Source organism: Lineus longissimus, chromosome 4, assembly GCF_910592395.1.
Source record: "Lineus longissimus chromosome 4, tnLinLong1.2, whole genome shotgun sequence".
In the NCBI taxonomy this organism is placed as follows: Eukaryota; Metazoa; Nemertea; class Pilidiophora; order Heteronemertea; family Lineidae; genus Lineus; species Lineus longissimus.
The window spans coordinates 25,221,231-25,246,678 of NC_088311.1; the positions used below are offsets into that span (position 1 = coordinate 25,221,231).

Genomic DNA, 25,448 nt, shown 5'->3' on the forward strand with positions numbered 1-25,448 from the left:
GCATTCATTGGAACCAAGGGTGAGATTAGTGGGTTTAACCCACTATTCAACCAGGAAGTAAATGCCAGCAATCGGCATGTGCACTCTATTAAGGCCGCAGACTCATGAATTGGCTCATGTGCCACTAAATTGATTGTATCCGGTTATCTCAAGTAATCAAGTGCTGGGTAGGACACAGTGTAACTAGGGCTAGTCTATAGAGGGCTACAATGTTATGTAGCAACGGGTAAGTCATTTCATTGTGTCAATTTCTCGATTTCCTCTGCTCTACTCTAGTCTTAAGTCTATCTTTATATATATATATACATACATTGGTTTATCTATATGATTTTTAGGGAGGCTGTTGTTGTATTTGCTCAACATTAATAGTCTTTACGTTATACAGGACCTGACTGCGGTATTTCTTCATAATACCGTAAGGGGTTGGCCTGGCCCGGGCCAACTTCTTAAGTGTCGTATATTATGAGTGACTCTATGCATGCTCTATGTAGGCCTATAAGTACAATGTAATTTCAAATGTTATGAAATATTGAGGTGGTTCTCAAATATAATGTATAATGTGGTTCCCAGAATCATCATCACACATCCACATTTTAGAATGATTACCTCATCAAATTGTAAATGGCTAGACGTCAAAATCATTGTCACCCTGACCTCAATTCATTGACATATTCATCCTTGCCTTGCATGCTTCCTGGACAAACGCCATCAGGTCAGCTGGTTTGGTCATGAAAAGTCATAAAAAATCATGGTATGTCAAGAATCTTTTGTGTTGCATGGCATCAGGATGAGTTCACTTGTGGAGCATCATACCGAAGTATTATTGTGCAAACAGTTTGTGGACATTCACATGACATATGGACCTGTAGATGATAGTGGTCTTAATGTGCTGCTTTTGATTGGCTAAGGTATGGCAATCACTCCATGTTTATTTAGTGATGTCATTGTATCTACAACCTCTTGCCGGGTTAATCTTCAGAACACCAACATTTATTCATGTTATAACACTAACAGAATGGCTTTTATCTGCACGAAAACCTGAACAAAAGGATCATTTGTTTTATTGATAACTTACCACTATCCATGGTAATGTTTCCTTTTCAGGTGAACTTGTATGAATCATTCGTGGATGCCAATTCGACAAACAGAAGTTCTCGGTCATTGATTTTGTCATGGTTTTACCTGGACTCGGGGCCTCATCACTGGCCATCCTTTTCCTCCAAGTTTTGGGGAATATTGTAACTGGTGTGAAAGATGACATGAAGGTAGCTGCCCAGACGGTGGGTGCTCCACCTTATTCTATAGTTGGGGCAAGACGTGCTCCTCCTTACTGCCCATTGACTAACGGTGAGTGTTCCTTTGGGCAAAGAGTGTGTGGCAGAAATGGGCAATGGGACATGCCCATCTCTCTGAGCCAGGGATGGAGTTGGGAAGGTATGTTTCAGGGGCAGTGAAATGGAGAGGTAAACTATATGCCTGGCGGTAATCACTTCAAGCCAAGATACCAAACTATTTGCCATTCAGAGTGGACTTTTCGTCTGCAAATTTTATGATGATGGATAAACAACATTGAATTATTTTAGTCGGCATCTACTAATTTAAGTAAACATTAACCAAAGCCATAATTTTCCCGTCCTAAGATAACTGCGGTTATGAAAGTCTCTTTATCTTTCCTACTCCTACTAAAGTAGTGAACTTGAAAGTAACTAATGGCTGTTCAATCCTTGTTACAGATCTTGCGTTGAATTGGACAAAACCTATGGGAGACATTGAGTTTGCCTATCTCAGTAGCTTCAAACAGCTGTGGTGCTGTGCTAGCGGATACAGGAATATCTCATGGAGACGGAAATCTGAAGGATCGGTCTGGCAGAATATCAAGTATGGTGCTGGCATCATGCTCAATATGACTCAACAGGTACGAAGCATACTCAGCGATATCTTTTATCAGTCTCCACCCTCGAGCCTCTGTCATCAGCCTGTTTACAAAGGTCACTGAGCAAGCTACACTACATGGTGCTCTACTGCATGGTGCCCTCTCACAGTTCTGATTTAGAGCCGGAGCTTCATTTGTGACCTGTATCCCTAAGAAGTCATGATGGTTGCTGGTGCGGATGGCCAGGTTGGTGGTGAGCAAGTTAGAGAATGGAGTCTAATTAGATATAATGATAAAACTGTTCCTTGTACCGATGGGACCGTGACATATTAGAGTATACCTCCGTTGTGGAGACACTTCCGCCACCTGGTGAAAGTAACTCTGGTTCACCTTGCTCGTCTCAGTCCTTAAACTTCTTTCAGCTACTGAAATATTTGTTTTTCTTGAATTGGCAGCAACTCATAATCCGAAAGTTCACTAAAGAAGATGAAGGAGTTTACCAATGCAGAGCAGAAGGTCGCCGCCAAGGACAGCAGATGATTACACATGAATACAGAGTGATCATGGATGGTAATAGATATATGCTTCATTTAATGGTCCAAAGGGGAGAGTGTCCAGGGTTGTGTGCATTTAGTGATGTTTGATGATGATGATGTCATCAACAGAGCACTATGGCTGGAGAATGTTTGGGGCTACGGGACAAAGTCTCAGGTGTTTTGTATAGGCTTTAAGTCAAGGACTTATCAAAGACCAGTGAGTGTGCGGGCCTGCCCTCACTTAAAGCTATGTACTGGCGGCTACTGCTTTTGGGGAGTATACAAATTGACACCTGAACAGGTTGACAGCTAATTGACAGCTCTTTGGCGTCATTCCTGTCATCACTGTAGGTATATAACAAAACAATCAAGTTCTAATACAAATGATTTGGCCACATTATGAATAAACTTGAGTTGAACCTTGTGACAGGGGCTCATTTGTTGTCCATCAAGAGCAGCCTTGTTACTCACAGAAAGATCTATTTTACGATTCTTCTCAAATTGCAGACCCTCCAGTTTGTAACACAGAAGCTACTCCAGTATTTGGCAATCCCCACCAAAATGACACTGTATATGTTGGACGAATTGGCGAAGATAAAACGATAACATGTTTGGTGTCATTCGGAAAGAAGTGTGGCATGTTTGTTGATCCATTAGCGGTGGTAAGGTGGATCGAAGCTGTCAACGGTTCTTGTTCAGAATATGTAGATTATCAGACAGATGCAAAAACAATGTGAGTTGACACAGGTTTTTCTTTAGAATGAAAGATTAAATGAATGAAGGACAGAAACATCAATTTACCTTGACTGGGATTTGAACTAAAGATCTTTAGATTGCCAGCCCACTGCTCTACCATCGAGAGATTCCCCCCCCCCCCCCCCTGAAGCTCGACATAAAGCTGTCCTTTTTGAGAGTTGTCATGGATGAAATGATGGTTTCCCCTGAGATTCCCATCAATAAGAGGGTGGTGCAACGCTCATTAAAGATTTTCAAATAAAGACCAGCACTGTTTAAATTGCCAAGGAGCATCCATTTATGAATGAATAAAACAACTTCATTGATATCATATTTCTTTCAGAGCTACGGGTGAAGACCGTCTCTTAATGAGTGGAGATCTCTTACTCACGAACATAACAGAGAGCGATTTTGGGCGACAGTGGTGTTGCAAGGCGTCCAAGAATAATAGAGACTACACCACCATGGTAGTTGGATTACAAGCACCAAGTAGGTTTATTTTGCCCATGAAGGGTATCATCTCCAGAAAGAGCTCCAGAGAGGTGGGATGAGATGTGCCACTATGGTTTGGCTCCACTTGGACTGGGGTTGTTGGCCGAATGCCTTGGTTTGGCCTGAGGCTAGAGGAAGGAGTCTGTTGTAGTCCTCTTTGTTGAAGTCTTTTGTTTGCCTAGGTCTTTACACCCAGTCCCTTCACCTTATTAGTGTGCGGGGCCCAGGCCTGGCGAAGCAAGCATTCCTTGCAGGTTTCTGATCAAGATTTTCCAAATACTATGAACTGTGACATTTCTGCGAGTGTTCTGTGTACAGTAAAATGACATGCATGTGCCACATCTTTGTCCTTGTGAATATTTTTGCTCACTCTCTTTTCAGTAAAACCTCAAACAGTCGTTAAAACGGAGCCAGCAAGTCTGAAACTGATTCTGTCAGTGGTATTGTCTGCTGTTGGTGTCACCATCATTACGTTACTCCTCCTCTGGGTCTACCGTCTTGAAATATTACTCCTTCATCACACCAAGTACGGGAAAAGACCACAGCAAGGTACTGCATACTTGATCCTCTAGATGAAGGTTCCTGAGAGGGAGGTGTATGACTACTATCATCAGGTCAAGTTACCACAATTGTATGAACTTGCTTCTACAGTGAAAAAGGGTTTCTCTATTTTCATGAATGAGTATACCTGCAGCATGAAACTGATGTCCTTTATTGTCAGGTGGAGTTTTGGATTGATTTCATTGTTATAAGTTTTCTCTCCCTGGCAGACTAATTAATGAGCTTGTTTGTCTTATTCCAGAAAACTTTGAATATTTGCACGACCTTATCCTCATCCATTCATCAGATGATTACAACTTTGTCCGTGATGTCTTAGCTGCCAATCTTGAAGATAGGTGGCACTATAGAGTCTTCCTGCCGAAAAGAGATTTAGAGATTGGTTGTAAGTAAAACATCTTCATCATAATGATTGTGCCAACTTCATCTGCTGCAACATGGGCTATAGTGTAAATTGTGAAAATGCATTTCAATATACTTTCTATGCATATCAGCATAATAAATCATCATGAAAGTGATGTATCTTTCAGTAATCAATCAGTTATAAAAGTTCAAGTCTGCTAGGTTATTGCCTGAGCCTTGCAGGTCATCTGAAGCCCAGAGCAATTAGTGACTAGGAGCATCACTTTTATAATTGGAGCAAAAAGCTTCCTCAAATAAGGCGTGGAAAGCATGACGGTGACTTTGAAATTTTGAATCATGTGCTAGGCCTACCGGTATTTGTTTATCGATTTTTAAATGAGTGTATCACTTCCAGATGAAGATGCAGCATGGATGGAAGGAGTGCGGAAATCAAGGAAACTTGTGTGGATTGTCTCAGCAAATTTCCTCGCAGAGCAGAAGTGCGGAACCATTCACAATTACATCATTGCCGAAAAACGCAACAACGACGTTATCTACATTCATTATCACGATATACCCAACCGATTATGGGAATCGAATGATGTCATACCAAACATTGAAGTTTTGCACAAGTCTGTGAAAAATGCTGGCCGGAGCTGGCTTCGTCTTGGAAAGACGCTGCATTGGTGTGAAGACTATGATGAGAAAATAGAGGGGAGAATCGTTTTGAACGCCAACAAAACAAAAGTTTTTGCTAAATTTTGGAAACAGTTACGTTTGTATCTACCGCCAAGAAATGAAAGGGCGCCACCTGAGAATTCCGAAAGTCGACCTCATAGATCAGAGGGTGGGGGAGACCAGGGCACAATTGCAGTTTGTTGTTAACGTTTTGTAATTTGATATCATATCGTACAGGACAGATTGAAACAAACTACGAGTATATTGAGGACAATGACCTTTCTTTCGTTTGGTTAAACATGTAATTGAACATCTGTGACCAGGCAATGTTTGGTCGGTCTTGTTACAGGTGGTCATTCAGGACGGCTGTTAGTACTTTCTCACTTGTCTACAGGTGGTATTGTCCCTGCATGTTCTCTTATCAAGTGGATTGTCTTGAGTGAATACCGGGCTCTCACCAACAATGTGGACGGAGTTCCTATTTAGTGGACACAACAGGTTTTGCCTATGGCTTTTAGAATGCTTGTGTGCATTTTCGGATACATATCAGGACTGCCCCCTATACATGATGCGCTGGCATTACAATGAGATCTTCCTCCTGTATAAGAAGTGTTAAGAGTAGCTGTCACTTCATCATTACATCGATGCAAAGCCTTCTATATTTCTATTATTTTGTAAAGAAATAAACTTCTTTTGATAAAATCGCTGCATTGGTTAGTTTTTCCCTCTGATCAAGATTGTCATGGAGATTATCCGTCATAGAATCACAGATGGCGTATGGTGGAATCGATGTTCATTAATCTGTCATGTATATTGTAGATTCTATGATCACAACTTTCACCCGAGTACTGATGACGGTGATGATGGTTACGGCTTTCAGTCATAAACTGGAAACTCATATGTGAATTTTACAACTTTTTATTGTACAAAACGATCTTCCACATTCGTGTACATGTCCGAGTCTTGAAGACTTTACAGGATGATGAGGAGGAAAACATACCAAACTCTTCAACACATCACTTGCAGTGCTGTCAGACAAACAGAAACTTGAAGCACTGTTCAGATCTGCACATTTCAGAGTACGAGGAATGCTCTTAACCAAGCTATTCAAAGTGATTTGTAATCGTCCAACAATTTCCTGTCCATTCGGATTGAAGCGTAATCCTGATAGTCAAGTTACCCAGTCCAATGCCAGTGACTTTAGTGACCGAAGGTCCTTGGAGTCGAAGAACACTATCATAATCCATAATGTTGGCAACAGTAATTCCAACGAGTCTCATGTCAACTAGCACAGCTCTTATCAACAGCACATTCTTTGCATCCATTGCAGCTAAACAGAATCCAGTAATCCAGTGTCCTGCATATTCACAACTTCCATATCAGTTGTTATTGTGCTGGTGTTGGGACATGGACCTTGTTGAAGAGTTTGTCCTTGATCACCTGTGACATCAATCCATGCATTGCCTCGATAACAGTCTTGCATCTGTAAGAAGATCATTATGAAACAAGATGAAAGCTGTCACAACATTCAAGGCAGCAGATTTAGCATTGCAACAGAATATATCATAACAGATTTGGTGCTGCCACCTATAAAGTTAAGTGACTCCTGACTGACACTACATGTAGTACAGGCTTTGTGTCTAGATATATTGCCTACTGAAGACCTGTAACCGACAGAAGGAAACCTCTCAATAGCACCAGAATCTCTATTACATCTTCTGGTTATCTCAAAACACTCAAAATGTTTAATTTGTTCTCCATACATGGAGAACACAGCAGAACCTGTCAATTTGATGGCTCTCAATACCATTATTTTCACAAGGGGTCCTCTTGCTTGATCATGATGAAATATCCAGAAATATTATATTCTGGTGATAAAATATGCCAAAAGTACTATCCAAAGGAAATCTCACCCATCCTTTGTGGCCTTGGCAAGTTTATCTTCTGATTTCTTCTCGTGTGAATCTATGCCGAGCATGAAGCCGCCCCTTCCCAGCTGTGCCTCGGACTGCTCCAGTTTATCAGCCAAGTCAAAGATCTGACCAGTGGTATATTCAGCATTCTGAAAGAACATCATCAGTCTATGTTCCAACAAGTTAGTTTCAGCAAGCTTCCAATTCAGTAAGGCCCTTATTCAATGGAATCCCATGATTTTACAAATGAAGAGAGGAAAATTAAATATTTAACAGAGAGATAAGACATTCAAAGCAAGTCTCATATATGACAAGTTATCTGAGGAAACAGTGAAAAATGACTATATTACCGCCAGCAGACTGCTTGAGCTCAGAGTGTTCACCCAGTATTTGTTCCATAATGATTCTAAGAGTTTCTTGTCTAAGATAGACTTGAAATAAGACACCTCCAGTGAATAGTACCTGCAAGGAAATAGATTAAATACTTTATTGCGAAACATAATGACCTTACTGTTAGACAAATGTCACAATGTCCACCTGGAAATCATGAGACCAAACTATCAGTAGTTGTTTTGACATCGACATGTATTTAACTTACTGTTTACAATGGACACCAAAATCTTCAATTTTGCTGAGAGGAATCGACTGGTATTCTGATGGTCCCTCCTCTGGAGGCTTATAGCCCTGCAAAAATAGACAGAACTGAATTAAAGGTTTCATGTACAATGTGTAGAAATGCTCCAATGGGAGGAAAATTACAGTGAGCAACAAAAGATCAACAGTCACTATAACTTTCACTCAGATACAAGTGCACACAGCAAATACGGTCAACAGAAGTTCTTTGCAAATGTGAGGCTATTTGTAACATCCTACCTTTGGATATGTCCTAAAAGCACCAATGTTGACTTTCCCAGCTGAGATGGTTCTCACAGGATCCACCTGAAAAAGCCCAAAAAGATTCGAAGATAATAAACCTTCAGCACGAAGCCAGCCTTTGTGTGTTCTATGGTGGATGAAATCAAAGATCATTCAGCAATTTGAAATTCACTTTATTGACCATTAGACTGGTTTTGCAAGGACATATTACGCATAGCATTCGAAGCTAATGTAAAATGATGTGAAAAGAGTGAACTCCAGAGTATATCTATCCGACATATGTTTAGAAAGTATACTTACCACAATTGCCACAAACGGCTCTTGGAACTGCTGGTTCAGCATCTGTGTACTGACATCAATGCCAGACAACCAACAACCATAACCAGGATGGCTGTGGTACCAGCCTATCACATTCTCCAGTCGTCCAACCTGAAAGTTTACATTGAGAAATGTAATGACAGGTTTAATGAATCAGAAGACAATATCCAGGAACTTTTCATGATCTTATTTATTTGAATGCTTCAAGTCTTCTTTTTCAGCATTCACATTTTAGCACAGCTACAAAACAAATCCAGGCCTATATTCCTCATAACCATGGCATTATTCATATCTTGTTCCTCTCTTGATCCCCAGAGTTTAATTTCCAATCCATGGATGCACCAGTTAGCAATGTAGCCAGTATCTATGTTTCCCAAAGTCAGCAGTAATAGAGTATGTTCTGTCACAGAGAGACAGGTACACTTACCTGTTTTGCAGCTTCAGTGTATGCAGCCATGTACTCGTAGGCCTGTGCCTGGGCATTTACTCTTGTCTCTGTACCCTCTACTGGCAAGGCAAAGCTGTCCATGGTAATCATTGTATTACCATCAACCTTTCCAAGCAAGAGACCCATCACTTCTAAATTACCACCCGATCTGGAATGCATCACCATCTTCAGCAAGGCAAGAGCTGAGATCTTTATGTGCTTGAAATAATGTGGACTGAAAGTTGGAGAAAAGTGTGAGAACATTATGATTAATGATAAATCCAGGCCAGTTTTTTTTCTTGTCATTACCAAGAGGATCACAATGTTGCTCCAAGACAACTTTGAATTCATTACATTTACAGCATGACAAATACTTTCAGTTTTCAATAGAGCGTGGACATTATGGTTTCCCACTGCCCCCCCCCCCCCCCGGCCAAGCCCTGGTCCTTCCCGGGATCCCCAGCCGGCCCTTTTCTGTCAATGGCATCCTTCAAAGTCATTCTACCTTACAGAGATTATCAACGATATTTGTTATTCATCGAACCAGCATATCAGCTTACTCTTTCTCCCATGGTTTAGCTGTAAGGATATCCTGTTGTTGTTTTTTGTCATATCTGTAGATTTCCTCAACAACGTTGACATTTTCAATATTATTGCTCATCTCCCAAGTTTTCTGGGCATTTTGGGAATCCATTTTATGTTTTTAGTAAGGGCCAATATCAAGTGTGTATACTAAAATATCTTATGTTACAATTCGCTGCTGAAATTTTGAGAAATATTGACTTTATTCAGTGAAAAATTGCAAATCTCAAAAATTGGAAACCATCTTGGATCACGAATCAACTATCCAGTCGCCGATTCTAACACAAAATTTCTAACTTTTAATTTAGCCGCATCATTACAAATTAAGATAACAAAAACTACTAATATGGATATCATAAGTTGAATTATGTGGTATTCATTAATCATAATTGCTCATTTATTGAGAAATACAGAGTTTTTAGTTGAAAAGTAATCGAGTATTGCGAATGAGCCTCTAACTTTCACCGTGATATCACCGGTATTCGGTCGTTTCGCTCCCTGACATTTTCGCCCCCAGTCGAAACGACCGCAATTCATGTCACCTGTCACGTGACTGTCGGTACAAGATGGTGGCCGAATCTGAGAAATAATTTTGCATATTTTGACCCTTCAAATATTCCTAATTTCCTGGGGTTCATCGGCAATTTCAATACATTTTAGAATGTCAAAACTATGCAGGACAAAAAGCCAGCCAAGGAAATGTTTTTAACTCGTGCATTAGAGAAGATTCTAACGGATAAAGAGATCCGGAAAGCGCATCACTCCCAGCTGAAAAAGGCTTGTGAGGTGGCACTTGGTGAGAATATTTGTGTTGTTTGTTTTTAATGTAGGCTGTCGACGTAAATTTCGTATATTGAACATCTGTTTACACCTAGGCTATGTTGTTTCATGGCTTGAGTAGCCTACTTCTGTTAGTGTTGGTTTTAATGATTCCAAAGGAATAGGCCTATGTGTATATTTCCCCAGGCCAAGATGATGGCCACATGACATGGGCTAGGCGGGGTGAGCCGGAGCCGTAGGTGAAATTAAGTTGGTTTATAGCGCTCTGCACTCAGACTAACCATAACTCAGAAAGTATGTCATATCGACTGAAACTGAAATGACGTCAAGACTCAGACAAAATCGATGTCTGTTGCACAACCTTGCACTGCAGGATGGATAGCCATCCTTATTTCATTTGATTCGATGTATGATTTCCCTTATTTTCAGAGGAAATAAAGAATGACACCAAGCTACAGTCTAGGTGAGTATTGCAATGGCTATGATTCACTGAGATAGAAAAGTGACTCTTATTCTTAGATGTGTTTGGCCAGCCAAACGTTACATTGTGGGAATTAATTTTTCGTTGAACAAGATAAAGGTTTGATGAGGACTATGAATTACATGTATGTTATTGATAAGTATCACTCTGAAATTTGTCAGTTTGTTGGTGTGCGCAGACAGACCCTTACATTATCAATGCTTACATATGTACTTAGTCAAAGATTACTTCAAACTGACTTTTGTTATGTCCTCTGATGAACAAATATATACATACACATACAGGAGAAATCAGAGCTGTGGGTTTTCTCTCTGAAATGACCTCATCTTTATCCTTACAGCCTCGAAAGGAATGCCTCAGCAGTTGTTCCAGAGTTGAAGAATACGACTGGTTTCATTGAGGCAGATCGCTACTTTCTGCCGTTTGAATTGGCATGTCAGTCCAAATGTCCCCGCATTGTCATTGCTGCACTCGACTGCCTTCAGGTAAAACTCGCATTCCAAACTTTAAGTGATTCTGTTTGCAAGATTCGCATTATTTTGAAAAGGAGACAATGCTGCAGTTGTTGGGACAAAAATATCAACCTGGAATGATAGACAGTTGTCATTGAAACATTGTCACAACAAGATCATTGTCTCATTCATCAAATAATGTGCTGAACAGTAGTCAGTAGAGAAGATGTCTATCTGCGATTTGAGATTTCAGTCTTTACTTTACATATCTGCAACATGGTCCTTTTAACAACAGTTGCAGTAACATGTAAATTGTGGAATATCTTGACTTTTCAGAAACTGATTGCGTATGGTCATCTGACAGGCAATGCAGTTGACAGCACAAACCCAGCCAAGCGTCTGATTGACAGGATTGTAGAGACGATATGTCAATGTTTCAATGGACCACAAACAGATGAGGGAGTTCAGCTTCAGATCATCAAGGTAAAAGTCATTTCATTTCAATAAACCCTATAGCAGAATTGTCACATGAACCTTTATGAAGTCTGAAATTTCCTACCTTTGTTAGTACTTCTTTGTCTGATTGGTGTTGCCATTACAGAGCCTTTTATGTGAAGAAAAGATGCTGATGAAGGGATCAGCTGATCTTGCATGAAACAGGGGAAGGTTTTTGATTCATCATCATAAACATAAATATGTTGGGTATGCCCTACATGCTTCACATCCCAAATCATTGTGAAAAAAGGTCTGTTTTCTTCTGATTTATGCATATTTTCTCCTTCTCACTGAGAAGTTAAAAACCATTGGGTGCCAATTCATAGTTTGCCATTGGATAAATATAACATGTTTTATTCTTTGAAACAAAATAGTCCATTTCCTGATCACCTGAGTAAAGCCTTGTCTATTCATGTACATGTGGACGTATTGTGTGTGGCCGGTCCCTGGTAGTGGTAGGCCCATGTGCACATATTCCCTGCTTGACATGGCATTGTTGTTGGATTGATTGAATGCACCATGTGATCTCCATGCATGTGTGCGCATATGCCATGTGGCCATGCAGAGCCTACAAGACCAACATGTGTGCTCGCAATACATTATGAATACATGAAACCTATATAGGCCATAAACAGATTGTTATAAATGAGTCATCTTAATCTCATGCAAAAATGCATTATCCCTATAATAATGGCAGTATTGACACCCATTGTATTATAATGCAGTCATGAGTGACAATTCTTTTTTTTGAAAGTACGTTGTGTATATATTAGAGCCTGCTCATCCAATTAGAACATGACTTGCCGGTGATGTAAGCCATCATTGTCTGGGTCGTCTGATGTTTGCAATTTACATGCCTTTTTGATTCAACTCTATCTCATTCTCAACATTTGAAGATCATAAAATTAAAATAAAGATAATGTAGATTGTCCGAGTATGATGAATTATGTGGCTGACGCAGCTGTACCATTGCTCTCGATGAGAGTTACTAAAACCAACGATATATCAAACAATCATTGATTGTTTCAACGATCTCCTGGTCTTACAATACACACACTGTAGTACACTGGATTGGTTCCTCATCTGAGAGGGCAAACAGCAGGGAACCAAGTGTCTGAACAGGGGAACCAAGTGTCTGAACAGGGGAACCAAGTGACTGAACAGGGGAACCAAGTGTCTGAACAGGCGAACCAAGTGTCTGAACAGGCGAACCAAGTGTCTGAACAGGCGAACCAACTGTGTGAACAGGGGAACCAAGTGTCTGAACAGGCGAACCAACTGTGTGAACAGGGGAACCAAGTGTCTGAACAGGCGAACCAACTGTGTGAACAGGCGAACCAAGTGTCTGAACAGGGGAACCAAGTGTCTGAACAGGCGAACCAAGTGTCTGAACAGGCGAACCAACTGTGTGAACAGGGGAACCAAGCATTGACTCTGCCTGGAGTAAAACCCACATGGATCATGTGATCTTGTGCTCAACCATTGTCATGACTTTCTACCCAAGCATTGACCCGGCCGGTGTTGGAACTGAAAACCTTTGTATCACATTGTGAAGCTCATTGACTGATCAACAAGGCCACCATTTCACCCTATTCTGGTGAATAGCCCACAATAAGACATTAGGCAATTTCCATATCTGAACCAGTGTCAGATCACATGCTGTTTGTTGATGGTTTTGCTATATGGATGGTTCCCAGAGGGGCCAGTATCTTGCTAAAAGGTCACGTGTCTTATACCGCTGTCAAACATATGTATTGTTGTTGTCAGCCAAATACCATTTGGTTGTGACTTGTCTTGCCAGCAAAAGCCATCAAGTTACTGTACCACTGTTACTGAGACCAGTGCACAGTGTATTGTCTGTGGATGCTATAGATCAATTGAGAATAGTCTCCTTCGTAACAAACGATACATGTATTTCAATTTTCATTATTGGATGCAGCTGTGCTCAGTCAAGTTTAATCAAATTGTGTGATCAATAGGAAGAGGCACCACTAAACGTGATCTACTCAGAATCTTATTATATCACTTGATATTAGAAATGAAAAGAATTTGTATCGCACTTGAGTGACTTGCCATGTATGCCCTCTCTCTTGAATAAGGTTCTGCCATATCATTGTCTTTCAAGAGAACAAAAAGATTGGTATTTTGCATGTCGATATTTACATACAGGATGCATTTGATACCCTTGCTCATATAAACAAAATGCTTTTCTCTCATGACCTTTCTTGTGTTTTCTCTCTTCAGGCCCTGCTGACAGTGGTGACATCAAGCACCTGTGAGATCCACGAGGGCACAATACTTCAGACCGTACGCACATGTTACAACATCTATCTGGCGAGTAAAAACTTGATCAACCAGACGACAGCCAAGGCGACCTTGACACAGATGCTCAATGTCATCTTCATGCGCATGGAAAACCAAGCAGTAAGTCAGACATTGTCATTATCATTCTTTGTGAGAAGATGTTCCTCAATTGAAATTCATGATCCCTCGAATGAAGTTAGCACGGTGGACCAGGTTGCAAGTCAACAACATGAATTGTCATTTCGTTTTGACTGCACACTTGGCAAGTACATGAAGTTTCTCGGCAAAAAATGCTATTGTGTGAAGGAAACTTGATTAATTCTTAATTCATAATAATCAAGCATACTTTCAATGGAAGTGGCAGCCACACAGTGTGATAGTTGCTTGGCAACCTTCTTACTAGACAAGTCTAGCTATTGCATATGTCAACGGTGGGTGTGTCAAGAAAACTACGGTCATGAATGTTATTTCCTTGGCAAGGAAAACTAGGGACATTTACACATGTAGGGGCAGAGCCAGGGAAGGGGGGGGGCGGGGAAGTTGCAGTTCTCTAGATCATTTCTCGGCAAAAGAGTCATTGATGGTACATGTACAGGTACTTGGCTAAGGAATGTACTGTGACTAACATTGGGGTACATGTACATGTACTTGGCTAAGGAATGTACTGTGACTAACATTGGGGTACATGTACAGGTACTTGGCTAAGGAATGTATTGTGACTAACATTGGGCTTTATGATCGACATGTTAAGAAGACCTTACTCGTACATCTGCAGTTATACCTTTTGAAAGTTGCTCTTCCGTAATCATGTTCGTCAGTGCCATTGAAGTTCACATCTTGTTCGCATGATAAATGGAGCAGTGAGCTTCTTCTTTACTTGTGCACTTGTTTTCTCTCATATTGTGTTCAGTTCCTTGGAGACATTACCAGTTTACATGTAGCCTAATGTTAAGGAAACGCATTGATCTGCCAATCCTAAGGGGATATGGTCGGCTGTAATGAAATATCTTCGCTAGTTGCTGTATGTGGATTCAGTTCCATTGAGGCAATATGATCCGTTAATCAATTTGTGTACATCAGACTCGTCTGATGCTCTTGGGTTGAATTCAGCTGATCTGCCTGTGTAAGTGTTCGGGTGATAGCAGATACATCCGTGACACCAGAAATGAACAGACTTATTCTATATGAAACTTGACAGTCATGATTGAACTTCACTTGAAGTGCAACTATTAAAGGCACAGTTGGCGATGTGTAATATGACATGCGTTCTCCACAGAATTGACTTACTACGTCTGAGATGTTTACCTAACAAAATGTTTGTTTCTTGAGCACATTTTGGGTCATTCTTCATGGTTTTCTTGCTCAGGTTGCTTGGACTTGCTCAGCCACTCCTAGTTGGTTTAGGTTGGGACAGGGCCAATTGTCTGATCATCTTGGGGCAGATTTCTCTCTTGATATCACTGTGAACCGATTTTTTCCAAGGTCAAGAATACCGATGAGCTGTCCAAAGTGAGACAGTTGGTTTCTGTGATAGTCCCATCAGTCATGTTAGTAGTTTACCACTTTGCAAACAAAAGTTCTCTGGTAATCAACATAGCCCATTCATCTTCCCATCAATTTACGGGATTGTCCCAGACGTCACTATGATATGGGCCATCATTATCATAGTACAAACACCGTCTGGTTGAACAATGCATTCATCATTTATCTGATAGTTCCATTGAATGCTTTCAGTTTGATGCTGTACTGGTGAATATAAATAGTAATTGATCTGACCTATAATCCCAATGTTTCCCATTATATACCGGGTGTTTAAAGGTCTAATGACCTTGAATCGGCCAGCAGCTCCTGGTATGTTGACTTGCTGCAAACTGTTGAACTGTTGAACATTCTTGTAAAACAGTTTGTTGGCCTTGTGCCTTGTTGCTAAGCTACACCTAAACTGGGACCTCTCAGCATATGGCATATCCTAGCTGATTAGGTTCTTCTGAGGCTGTGCACCACTAAAATATGCCTCCAAAATGCATTTTACTGATGAAAACTAAATGTTGACTCGATGTTGTTCTTTCCAGGCACAAGAGGCCAAGCAAAAAGCAATAGAAGATGAAGAGAATGCACAGAATGATGAAGAGGCTGCTCAGAAGGGTGAGTCTGGACCAGAGAATGAGGAGCAGCCTCCTGATGAGGACCAGCTTGATAACAACGCGGAGGAAGGAGTCGAAGCTATAGCGAAGGAGATCGTCAATTCGTTGGTCAATCAGATTGCTGGTAAGAATCATCTTTCTATCTGGGGAGAGGGAGGGGGTCTCGTAAATCATGTCACTACTCAATAATTCTATTAAAAACTTTGTAAACAACTACTTGGGGGGGGGGGGGGGGGGTAATGGTAGATCTTCAGCTGTGCCAGAAGATCTTTTCAAGGTTAAAGTCATCGGGCCAAACTAGACATCATCTAACTCTAAGAGTGTATGCAAAAATAAGACAATTTCTTCTTCATAAAATGATTTTGTTGACTCATACGGATTCTTTTCCAGAAAATACCCAAGTTGAGCCGGAAAATGTGCAGGTGCCAGCACCAGATGCGGATGTAGCTGGTCAAGATCCAGCAACGGTGGAATCAAAGACGACTGCAGGTAAAGATTTCAGATATACTATGATAGAGTCTTTTATCCTCAGTCAACTGATCCAGCAGACAAAGCCATGAAAATTGCCCAAAAAATCCATTCAAATTTATCCAAAATTATGAACAGTGCACCAGCGACCAACTTTATGAGACAGCACAGTCCCCACTGCTCAACAAACATCACATGACCTAAGAGTTTAGTATGTCTGCCTCCTGTAGAAAGTGGATACTTGTTCTCGTGGGCGTTGGTTTGGGTGATGTGTGACTATGATTCTGCCTTGCAGGTGACACTGCACTCAGGCGCCGTGCAGGTCTGTACTATTACTCGTCATAGATAACGCCAGCCTGTTGACTTTGTTGCACTGTGTACTTGTACGCTCTTTGATACCATTCTCTCACCAAATTAGAAAAAAAAGTGAATGTGGCATTTGGGTATTGTGGTATCAAAACGTGTTCATTATGCAGTGGTTGTGAGGTACCTTGTGATGCATGAGATAGGTGATTCATTGTAGCTGCTCAGTTCCTTTATCCTTTTCTTCCATTCGCGGTCTAAGAGATGAGTTGTTTGAGAGGTAGTCAAGCCATGTGTAGCTGGACCAAGGTCTTGGCCAAGTCAAGTTCCCCGTGTCAGCATTAGTAATATCAGAAATGCTATCAGCCTGCATGCTCCTGAATCCAAGTGTAATACTAACTTATATTGTGTTTCCAGCTTAGTCCGTTATCTCAGTGTGGTGACTTACTCTGCATGGTAGTCAGCTTTTGAGTCGTAGAACTTTTGGATAGGTTTAGATTTCCCTTTTGAATTGGCATCAAATTTGAATATCAGTTCGCGGGCACCAGAAGTTCATTTATCTCCCCATTACCTGAGGTGTATTGAGTGACTGAAAGTGGGTCAGTTTACGTCCTACACCTCGGTCATTCAAGATCTGTACACCTAACTGGAGATTCTACTTGCCCTTCCAGGTATCTGAGAGTCCCAACCCATGTGGGATGTGATATCACTGTTTCCTTTTGTACATGGCTAAATATCAGTTTCAGATCCGGAGTAGTTTTACCATCTGCCTATCCCAAACTTGACTGATTCCACTTATTTCTTTTGTACACAGCTTAATGTCGGTTTAAAAACTGAAACCTGGCTATCCAAATCTTGATGAGACAAAAATAGAATTCTTTATTGAAGATTTGCCTTCCTGTTGTAGGTCTCCAGCGCCTGGCGTCAGAAGATGGTGGAGAGGGCGGGGAGATGTCACCTGACTCGATTGGGGCATTCAGCCACATCCTGCAGAAAGATGCCTTCCTCGTGTTCAGGAGTCTGTGCAAACTATCCATGAAGCCGTTATCCGAAGGACCACCTGATCCGAGGTAAGAACACTTTATAGTTGATTGTGCACCAAGATCTCAACTTCCACTTCCCCCTTATTTTGCTTTATTTCATTGGGCAAATATTCATTAAGCAAATGAATAGCAGTTCCCTTGGCAATAATGTCTAATGCTCTATGCCCTCACTGTGCCTTGTCAAGATTCGGCAAACATAGCCACTAGGTTTGGTGCAAAATATGATAAGCCAATCTGAAACAATACTAATAGTCTTATTTTAGGTGAGAAAGCTTCACTTTGGTAGTGCTTTGCATTGCTTTTCACAAGCTGTTTCACTAAACTAGTTTTGCTTAGATTTCGTTAGATTTTGGCGACATCTCGGCTGCTTCACTTGAAAAGCATCAAAATAACGAATGAGGAGGATGGTGTTGGTAGTCTGTTCAGGTCATAAACGGTTACACTAAGGTTTTGAGAAAAACAGGAAAAAAGGGGGTTTATTGAAGACAAAGCATCCTAATTGACGAAAATCTTCAAACTTGCAATTGGTAATCAATTCATGTTATTTTGCATGTACATTCTGTTTGGAAGATAACAGTTTCTATTCGAGTATGGTTAAATGGAAAATGGAGTGAGTTGTTTCCAAGCAGTGATTATTTGGTTGATCATCATTAGCTGAATACCCTAAGATTTTAAAAGCAAATGGCAAGATTTTGTGTGCTTTTTTTCAGAAGTTTTTTTTCATCTGACGTTTCGTTCTCAATTATGCATGCCACACTCCGTACATATCATGCTTCTATTTAACTTCATGCTTGCAGTGTTAAACGGATGGTCGTTAAGAAGGGGTAACTCATTCTCTCACCTCTCCTTTATGCTCTCAGTCAAATCACACTTTGATGCTGTTAACTTTCTGTTTAGTGTTAGCCATGACCAGTTCCAAAATACAGTGATTTGTCACTCTCCCCGTTCCATTCCAACATGTAAACTGCCAATAATGTACACACTGTGCTGGGTGAAGAAGTCTTTAAGAATGACAGATTCATTTTTCCTCGGCCATCTTTACGTGAGGACATTGTATTTTGGCGCTGGTCCTAGAACATGACATTTGGGATGCTGAAACTCAAGCACATTTTTAACGGGTGAAGTCTCATCAAACGATTTTAACATTTTGTTTTAACAACTCTTTCTAGCATTTCTAGGGATTATTTTGATATGAAATCTACCTTAGAGATCATCAAAATATGAGCCATTTAATAGATGATTTATCTAGGGTAGATTTCAAGCAGAAAATTCAGTAACTGTATTGATATTGTCTAATTCCTGTGTTTGAATAGCCTGTAGATATAATACAATCCGAGAGATTGAACCAATTCAGTCTAAGATTTAACGTCTCCGAGGCAGTTTTATTCCTTATGGATTCTAGGCGTCAACCAAATTAATCATCTAAAAAACAACTAACCAATCAAGATCTGGAACTCTACATTGTACATCTGTGTTCATATCTAACAGGTGATTTTCTGTCAAAATGTCTGCCTAGTTTCAAATTCCAAGCAGAACCATTGGCCATGGTAGCTGTAGGTCAAGCCAACGTCTTCCTGGTCTCTAGAATCACCCTACCGCACAGAGAACAAAGTGAAGGGCAACATCCTTGAATGCTCAAAGTTTTAGATCTCATTCTCCCAATATCCTGTTGCCTGAGTAGTTTGGAATTATTCAATTGAGTTACTGAAGAGTTTTATCACTATTTTTTCTTAACACTTGATCAAGTTTGCGTTTTCTTTGTCTGAATCCACATGCCTCAATACTTTGTACAATTGAATGTGCAAGAATGATATTAAAAGAATCAAACTTCCTGGACTATGAAATGTTGCACTTGCGATGTGTTGTTACAATCACACTAGTATCTCATGAGCTTGGCATTCACACTAGTATCTCATGAGCTTGGCATTCACACTAGTATCTCATGAGCTTGGCATCACATGCATTCAATCTTGCACCAAACTACTGCACCCTGCTAGTGTTTGACTTGTAGCAACATTCTTTCACTGACTGAAGATGAGAAGGAAGAATTTGACCTTATACATTATTTGAGGAGCCTGCTACACTATTACCTGCCTGAAGTAAAATCCAGGAACCCAGTATAACGCACTGTGCAAAGATAATGCTTTAGTGCCAGCTGCTTGTGCTTGTTTTTGCAGACAAACTAGGGGAATCTGTGTCCTGTAAAGATAAAAACATCCACGATGGAGGTCACTTAGGATGGCTTTGACAACTGGCCCTTCTGACCGTCAATATATTCGAATTTGATCAGAGAGAAAGTAATGCAAGTTTCCCATAAAGTAACCCAGTCGACATTGGGTGACACTTTTCTGAAAAAATGTGAAGTTACTAACGATTCGGCCATTGTCTTTTCAGATCCCATGAGTTGCGTTCCAAGGTCCTATCCCTGCAGCTCCTGCTGTCCATTCTCCAGAACGCAGGTCCTGTGTTCCGTACAAACGAGATGTTTATCAATGCCATCAAGCAGTACCTGTGTGTGGCGTTGTCGAAGAATGGCGTCTCTGCTGTTCCAGAAGTGTTTGAACTGTCGCTGGCGATCTTCCTCACTCTGCTTGCAAACTTCAAACAGCACCTCAAGATGCAGATTGAGGTAGGTGCAAAATGAATGAGACATTGAGAAATTGCTATATATGATTGTAGAGGAGGTTACTGATGTCTCATAACCTGGTACTTGACCTGGCAGAACTTGAGCTGGGCTTATTGGATTCAAAGTCAACAATCAGATAGGAACCAAATGAAGTATAATCCACCAGTTTTCTAACCTTTCTTCCAGGTGTTTTTCAAGGAGATCTTCTTGTACATATTGGAAACGCCCAGCAGCTCGTTTGAACACAAATGGATGGTCATCCAGGCTTTGACCAGAATAACTGCAGGTGAGAAATTTGCATAGCTCACTCTTCCAACATGACTCATTCAAAAGCTAAGCCTGACACTAGCTAGACCACAGTGATCCTGCCCTTGCCTGGCTGATTTTGTCTACTGAGTGTGGTTCTTGCTGACCTCATTGTGGTACCATCTCGGTGTGTCAACGGTGCTCAGATATGTTGTATACTCATACCTTGAGTTACATGGCATGGTACTAGCATGCCAGTCAGGACTGAAATGTGATATTCAGACATTTTGTATTTCTCTTTTCCAGATGCGCAATGTGTTGTTGATATCTACCTGAACTATGACTGTGATCTTGCCCTTGCCAACATCTTTGAGAGACTTGTCAATGACTTGTCCAAGATCGCCCAGGGGAGGCATGCAATGGAGCTAGGTAAGCGGAGTGTTATTGTTGGAATCCTATCATATCCATGATGTGTTGTGGAAGGCACGTACTCGCTCTTAAAGAATAGTACTAAGCCTGGCAGTGACGGGCTAGACTGGATGTGGCTGCATATTACAGTTGACTGAAGCAGTTAACTTCACTTGATTTCTGAAGCTGGGCTGTGACTAAACTTTGGTGGCCTAGATAAGGACACACAGAAATGTACTGTTCAAAACAAGGGCAACCATTTGAGACATTCACTCTCGATTACGTTGTTGTGTTTGTTGCAGGTGCTGGCCCCAACCAAGAGAAGAGCATGCGTATCAAGGGATTGGAGTGCCTCGTGTCGATATTGAAGTGTATGGTCGAGTGGAGTAAAGATCTTTATATCAATCCTCACTCGCAGTCGAACCTCGGTAAGTTACCTTCTATAACGGTGAGCTCATCTTTCAAGCTCAAGTTTTGTCATCATCACTGTCACATTGTCACTGCCAGTACTAAAGTTATGAAATGTGACTTTTCACTTCCATTTCCTTTTTGGCTTCATTTTGACAGCACTTAGCTCAAGAGAATCTTCAGCCCCTGTCGCCAGTCTTTCATTCTTTACCTCTCTACAAGCAAGAAAACTTCTGAAATGAGGACTTGCAATCTTTGCATACAACAATGTACACTTGGTTTGGGTGGCAGACTATATCAGACTGTGCGTCCTCGTCACTTAGCTCAAGAGATCTTCAGCCCATCATTACCATATTCAGACAGGCATTTTTCAATGTTGACAATCAATGAAAAGGTGTGTCTTATTCTGTTGTCATCTCTTGCACAGGTCAAGAAAACAAGCCATACACGGAGACCGACAATGACTCTGGCAAAGGCACCATGACGAGTTACGGTAGTTCCACGTCCCTCAACTCGACCAACTCGTCGAGTCACGCACCGAACAAGGTTGACAGTCCAGAACAGTTCGAGGTGCTCAAACTACAGAAGGAGACTATGGAGAATGGCATTGATATGTAAGGAGGTTTTTTCATGACAAGTTGAGAAATCCAAATTTCACCGAAATTTTTTTTTATCCATTTTGAGAAAAAATTTTTTTTTCATGACAAGTTGAGAAATCCAATTGCACCAAAAAATATTTTTCATCCATTTTGAGAAAAAAAAATTTTCATGACAAGTTGAGAAATCCAATTTCACCAAAAAAATTTTTTTATCCATTTTGAGAAAAAAAATTTTTGAAAAAATAATTTTGTTTTTGGGTTATCATGGCTAGGTTCATTCCCCTCTTCCAGGTTTAACAAGAAGCCCAAGAAGGGTCTCAACTATCTCCAGGAGCATGCCTTACTGGGGACAAGGCCTGATGATATCGCTGAATTCTTCCATAACGATGAAAGGTTGGACAAGGTATGTTACAAATGTTTACTGTTAAGTAAAAAGGTTGTGGCCAGCCAACTTATCAAATAGCGTTGGTATAGGGCAAGCCTCACTTGTCACTGACCACCTTCTTCCAAGACTACCCCATATCCGTGCAGGAGGAGGCTGACCTGGACAGAAGAGAGGCCTTGTAGGCCAATTGCAGAGATGAGTGGATCAGACCTGCAATTATTTCTGTGGAATGTGAAAAAATCAAAAAAAATTAAAACTACTTCATTGAGTTGTTTCACTTCTTTTCAGACTGTTATAGGTGAATTTATCGGCGAAAATGAAAAATTTAATAAAGAGACGATGTACGCCTACGTTGATCAAATGGATTTCGCCAACGTTGAGTTCGTGCACGCCTTGAGGAAGTTCCTGTTTGGCTTCCGCTTGCCCGGTGAAGCGCAGAAGATTGATAGGCTCATGGAAAAGTTTGCTGCACGCTATATCGAGTGCAATGCCAGGTAAGTGTTTACACTCACTTGAGGAGGAAATGAAAATTAGCTCTTGTTTTCTTTGGGGGTTATCAGTCCAACAAAGTTTAATTGATCAATTTGTATGTGAGTTCATTGGTTGGTTGGTTACTGGACACAAGTGGTACTGACTGATGTACCGGCCCCCCCCCCCCTCCCCCTTGTGTGAGTGTGAGTCTATCATTGCTCTTGATTCCTTGTTTCAGTAATGGGATATTCGCCAGTGCTGATGCGGCGTACGTGCTGGCTTATTCCGTTATCATGCTGACAACAGATTTACACAGTGCACAGGTACGGAATACACTCAGTTTATCAATGTTTATCAGTCGTACAGTTGGAAATGTTCAAGGGTTAGATAAGCTATATCCTGGCCAAAGCAGCTACAGGCCTAGCGAGATTGAAGAGGGAATAGCTTGACTAGCATTGTATTACTGTCTGAACTCGTCCATTTCAACTTCTGTAACATTTCAACTTCTCACTCAAAGTTCACCGGATCCTTTCTCATGATGAGTTCTCAGCAAAATGCTGACGTCTACCAATGTTTACTTTCAGGTGAAGGATAAAATGAAGAAAGAACAGTATATCAAGATGAATCGTGGTATCAATGACAGCAAGGACTTGCCGGAGGACTATCTGTCGGCTATCTACGATGAGATTGCTGGCAATGAAATCAAAATGAAAGTTGGCGCTGCGAAACCAGGAAAAGTATCAAGTGAGTGAATAAACCCATCGCTTGATCTGTTTTGAATAAGATTTAAAAGTTGGATCACTTCTCCTCTTCTTGAACATGCTTGAGATCCAACAAAGTGTGACTTGCTCTTGACAGAATGGAGATGTGTTTGAAACTGTATTGTTTAGACTGACCAGAAAGGTGAGAGAAACAAACAGTACTGGACTATTGATGATAAACATCAGTTGTAGGATAATGCCAAAAAAGAATCTTTTCGCCGAGTGTAAAATGAACTCACATTACACCTTTTAGATGTGACGAGCGAGAAACAGCGGCGTACTCTTTACAACATGGAGATGGACCACATCGCATCAACCGCCAAGGTTCTCATGGAGAGCGTCAGCCATATCCAGTCGAGCTTTACGAGTGCATCTCACTTGGAACATGTCAGACCTATGTTCAAGGTAGGTTTGATTGAGAATCAATTTCAACCATCGGATTCCGTAGCTCTTAAAACTGCGGCCATGCTTAAGTTCAAGAGAGTTCATCACATCTGTTTACTGTTTCTGATATTGGTCATGTTTCTTCCTAGATGGCGTGGACGCCCTTCCTGGCAGCGTTCAGCGTCGGCCTGCAGGATTGTGATGACACTGACATCGCCAGCCTCTGTCTCGATGGCATCAGATGTGCAATAAGAATCGCCTGTATATTCCACATGGAGGTAGGTTTTCTTGATCTAATATGAAACTGTTCAATATGTGAGAAACTTTGTTCAATCATGTTGCTGTGAGCAGAATCTCTTGCAGAGAAATCAGCCAAATTCCATTGAGAAATTGCTTGCGATCAAAATTCAATATGGCCTCCAGTTCAAGCCTGAACCTGATAGAGAAACTGAGAGAGATTAATTTCAGTTTTGGTCTTCACAGACTTCATGTTAGGATCACGGGATCTTATTGACCATTCCTCTGTCTCCTCTCTTCCAGCTTGAGCGAGATGCGTATGTACAGGCCTTGTCCAGATTCACCTTGCTGACTGCCACGTCACCGATCACAGAGATGAAGGCGAAAAATATTGACACCATCAAGACCCTGATTTCAGTGGCGCATACGGATGGCAATTACCTCGGCAAGTCATGGCTTGAGGTGAGAGTTTATATTGGTTTGGTTTGCCAGAATAATGTGGTGCATGAGAAGATTTGTTCTGAATGTTCACACTATCAATATGATAGTGTTGAGTGTGATTCCCATCTTGTATTGCCTTAGTCAGGGTGAGTCAATGAGTACGAGGAGCACACATTGAGGTCAAGTCTCTGCAGTGGCTCAAACATGGTCTGAGGTAGAGGTCACTTGGGTTGTACACATCAGAGAAGGTTTGACACGACATTTGAGTACCAGCTTTGATATTTCCAGAATACATTGCCCAGATCTCACTTTTGCCTTTCAGATCCTCAAGTGTATCTCACAGTTAGAGTTGGCCCAGCTGATCGGGACCGGTGTGAAGACACGTTACATCACAGGTGGTAGTACTCAGACGTCCGGTGGACATCCTATTGAGGCATTTGACCCAGAAGGTTAGTACTAGAAATGAAGTCTGGTTCTTGCTTATTGTAAATAACTTTCCACTAGGAATACTGCGTCTCACTTTGCTAACACTTGGGGAATGAAGATAGCAGATGCAGTAGTTTCAAATGCTACCTTTTGGACTCAAAATAGTTGACTTCCTTTCAATGTTCCCAGTCAAGAGCATGGGATTAGATCAAATGTCAGATGACAGATTACATGTATGTATGAATGAACCATTCTT

At 41.0% G+C, this 25,448-nt stretch overlaps 3 protein-coding genes across 3 annotated transcripts in view; 2 read left to right on the top strand and 1 right to left on the bottom strand.

The window, feature by feature from the left end:
- The first annotated feature begins 56 nt into the window (after nucleotides 1–56).
- On the top strand, nucleotides 57–6,033 carry LOC135487081 (uncharacterized). The gene is made up of 9 exons (XM_064770424.1): nucleotides 57–226; nucleotides 1,105–1,347; nucleotides 1,734–1,915; nucleotides 2,329–2,443; nucleotides 2,917–3,142; nucleotides 3,488–3,633; nucleotides 4,018–4,185; nucleotides 4,439–4,579; nucleotides 4,952–6,033. Exons 2-9 carry the CDS (start codon nucleotides 1,173–1,175, stop codon nucleotides 5,419–5,421), a joined length of 1,623 nt encoding a protein of 540 aa, XP_064626494.1. The 5' UTR covers nucleotides 57–226; nucleotides 1,105–1,172; the 3' UTR covers nucleotides 5,422–6,033.
- An 83-nt stretch (nucleotides 6,034–6,116) lies between these two features.
- Nucleotides 6,117–9,596, bottom strand: LOC135487084 (COP9 signalosome complex subunit 5). The gene is made up of 8 exons (XM_064770428.1): nucleotides 9,309–9,596; nucleotides 8,749–8,983; nucleotides 8,304–8,432; nucleotides 8,001–8,066; nucleotides 7,726–7,811; nucleotides 7,478–7,589; nucleotides 7,128–7,276; nucleotides 6,117–6,697 (listed from the first exon to the last, which is right to left on the bottom strand). Exons 1-8 carry the CDS (start codon nucleotides 9,440–9,442, stop codon nucleotides 6,601–6,603), a joined length of 1,008 nt encoding a protein of 335 aa, XP_064626498.1. The 5' UTR covers nucleotides 9,443–9,596; the 3' UTR covers nucleotides 6,117–6,600.
- Nucleotides 9,597–9,891: 295 nt separating this feature from the next.
- LOC135487086 (brefeldin A-inhibited guanine nucleotide-exchange protein 1-like) overlaps nucleotides 9,892–25,448 on the top strand; it is a 31,980-nt gene continuing 16,423 nt past the window's right edge. Inside the window, exons 1-23 of the mRNA XM_064770430.1 lie at nucleotides 9,892–10,126; nucleotides 10,540–10,573; nucleotides 10,932–11,076; nucleotides 11,380–11,526; nucleotides 13,783–13,962; nucleotides 15,915–16,110; nucleotides 16,377–16,475; nucleotides 16,750–16,776; nucleotides 17,665–17,827; nucleotides 18,598–18,624; nucleotides 20,195–20,429; nucleotides 20,613–20,712; nucleotides 20,979–21,101; nucleotides 21,383–21,508; nucleotides 21,916–22,102; nucleotides 22,379–22,490; nucleotides 22,761–22,966; nucleotides 23,182–23,266; nucleotides 23,528–23,687; nucleotides 23,958–24,109; nucleotides 24,238–24,366; nucleotides 24,629–24,787; nucleotides 25,089–25,215. Of these exons, the coding sequence (XP_064626500.1) occupies nucleotides 10,003–10,126; nucleotides 10,540–10,573; nucleotides 10,932–11,076; nucleotides 11,380–11,526; nucleotides 13,783–13,962; nucleotides 15,915–16,110; nucleotides 16,377–16,475; nucleotides 16,750–16,776; nucleotides 17,665–17,827; nucleotides 18,598–18,624; nucleotides 20,195–20,429; nucleotides 20,613–20,712; nucleotides 20,979–21,101; nucleotides 21,383–21,508; nucleotides 21,916–22,102; nucleotides 22,379–22,490; nucleotides 22,761–22,966; nucleotides 23,182–23,266; nucleotides 23,528–23,687; nucleotides 23,958–24,109; nucleotides 24,238–24,366; nucleotides 24,629–24,787; nucleotides 25,089–25,215 (3,043 nt within the window). The 5' untranslated portion in view covers nucleotides 9,892–10,002. The remainder of the gene's footprint in view (nucleotides 10,127–10,539; nucleotides 10,574–10,931; nucleotides 11,077–11,379; nucleotides 11,527–13,782; nucleotides 13,963–15,914; nucleotides 16,111–16,376; nucleotides 16,476–16,749; nucleotides 16,777–17,664; nucleotides 17,828–18,597; nucleotides 18,625–20,194; nucleotides 20,430–20,612; nucleotides 20,713–20,978; nucleotides 21,102–21,382; nucleotides 21,509–21,915; nucleotides 22,103–22,378; nucleotides 22,491–22,760; nucleotides 22,967–23,181; nucleotides 23,267–23,527; nucleotides 23,688–23,957; nucleotides 24,110–24,237; nucleotides 24,367–24,628; nucleotides 24,788–25,088; nucleotides 25,216–25,448) is intronic.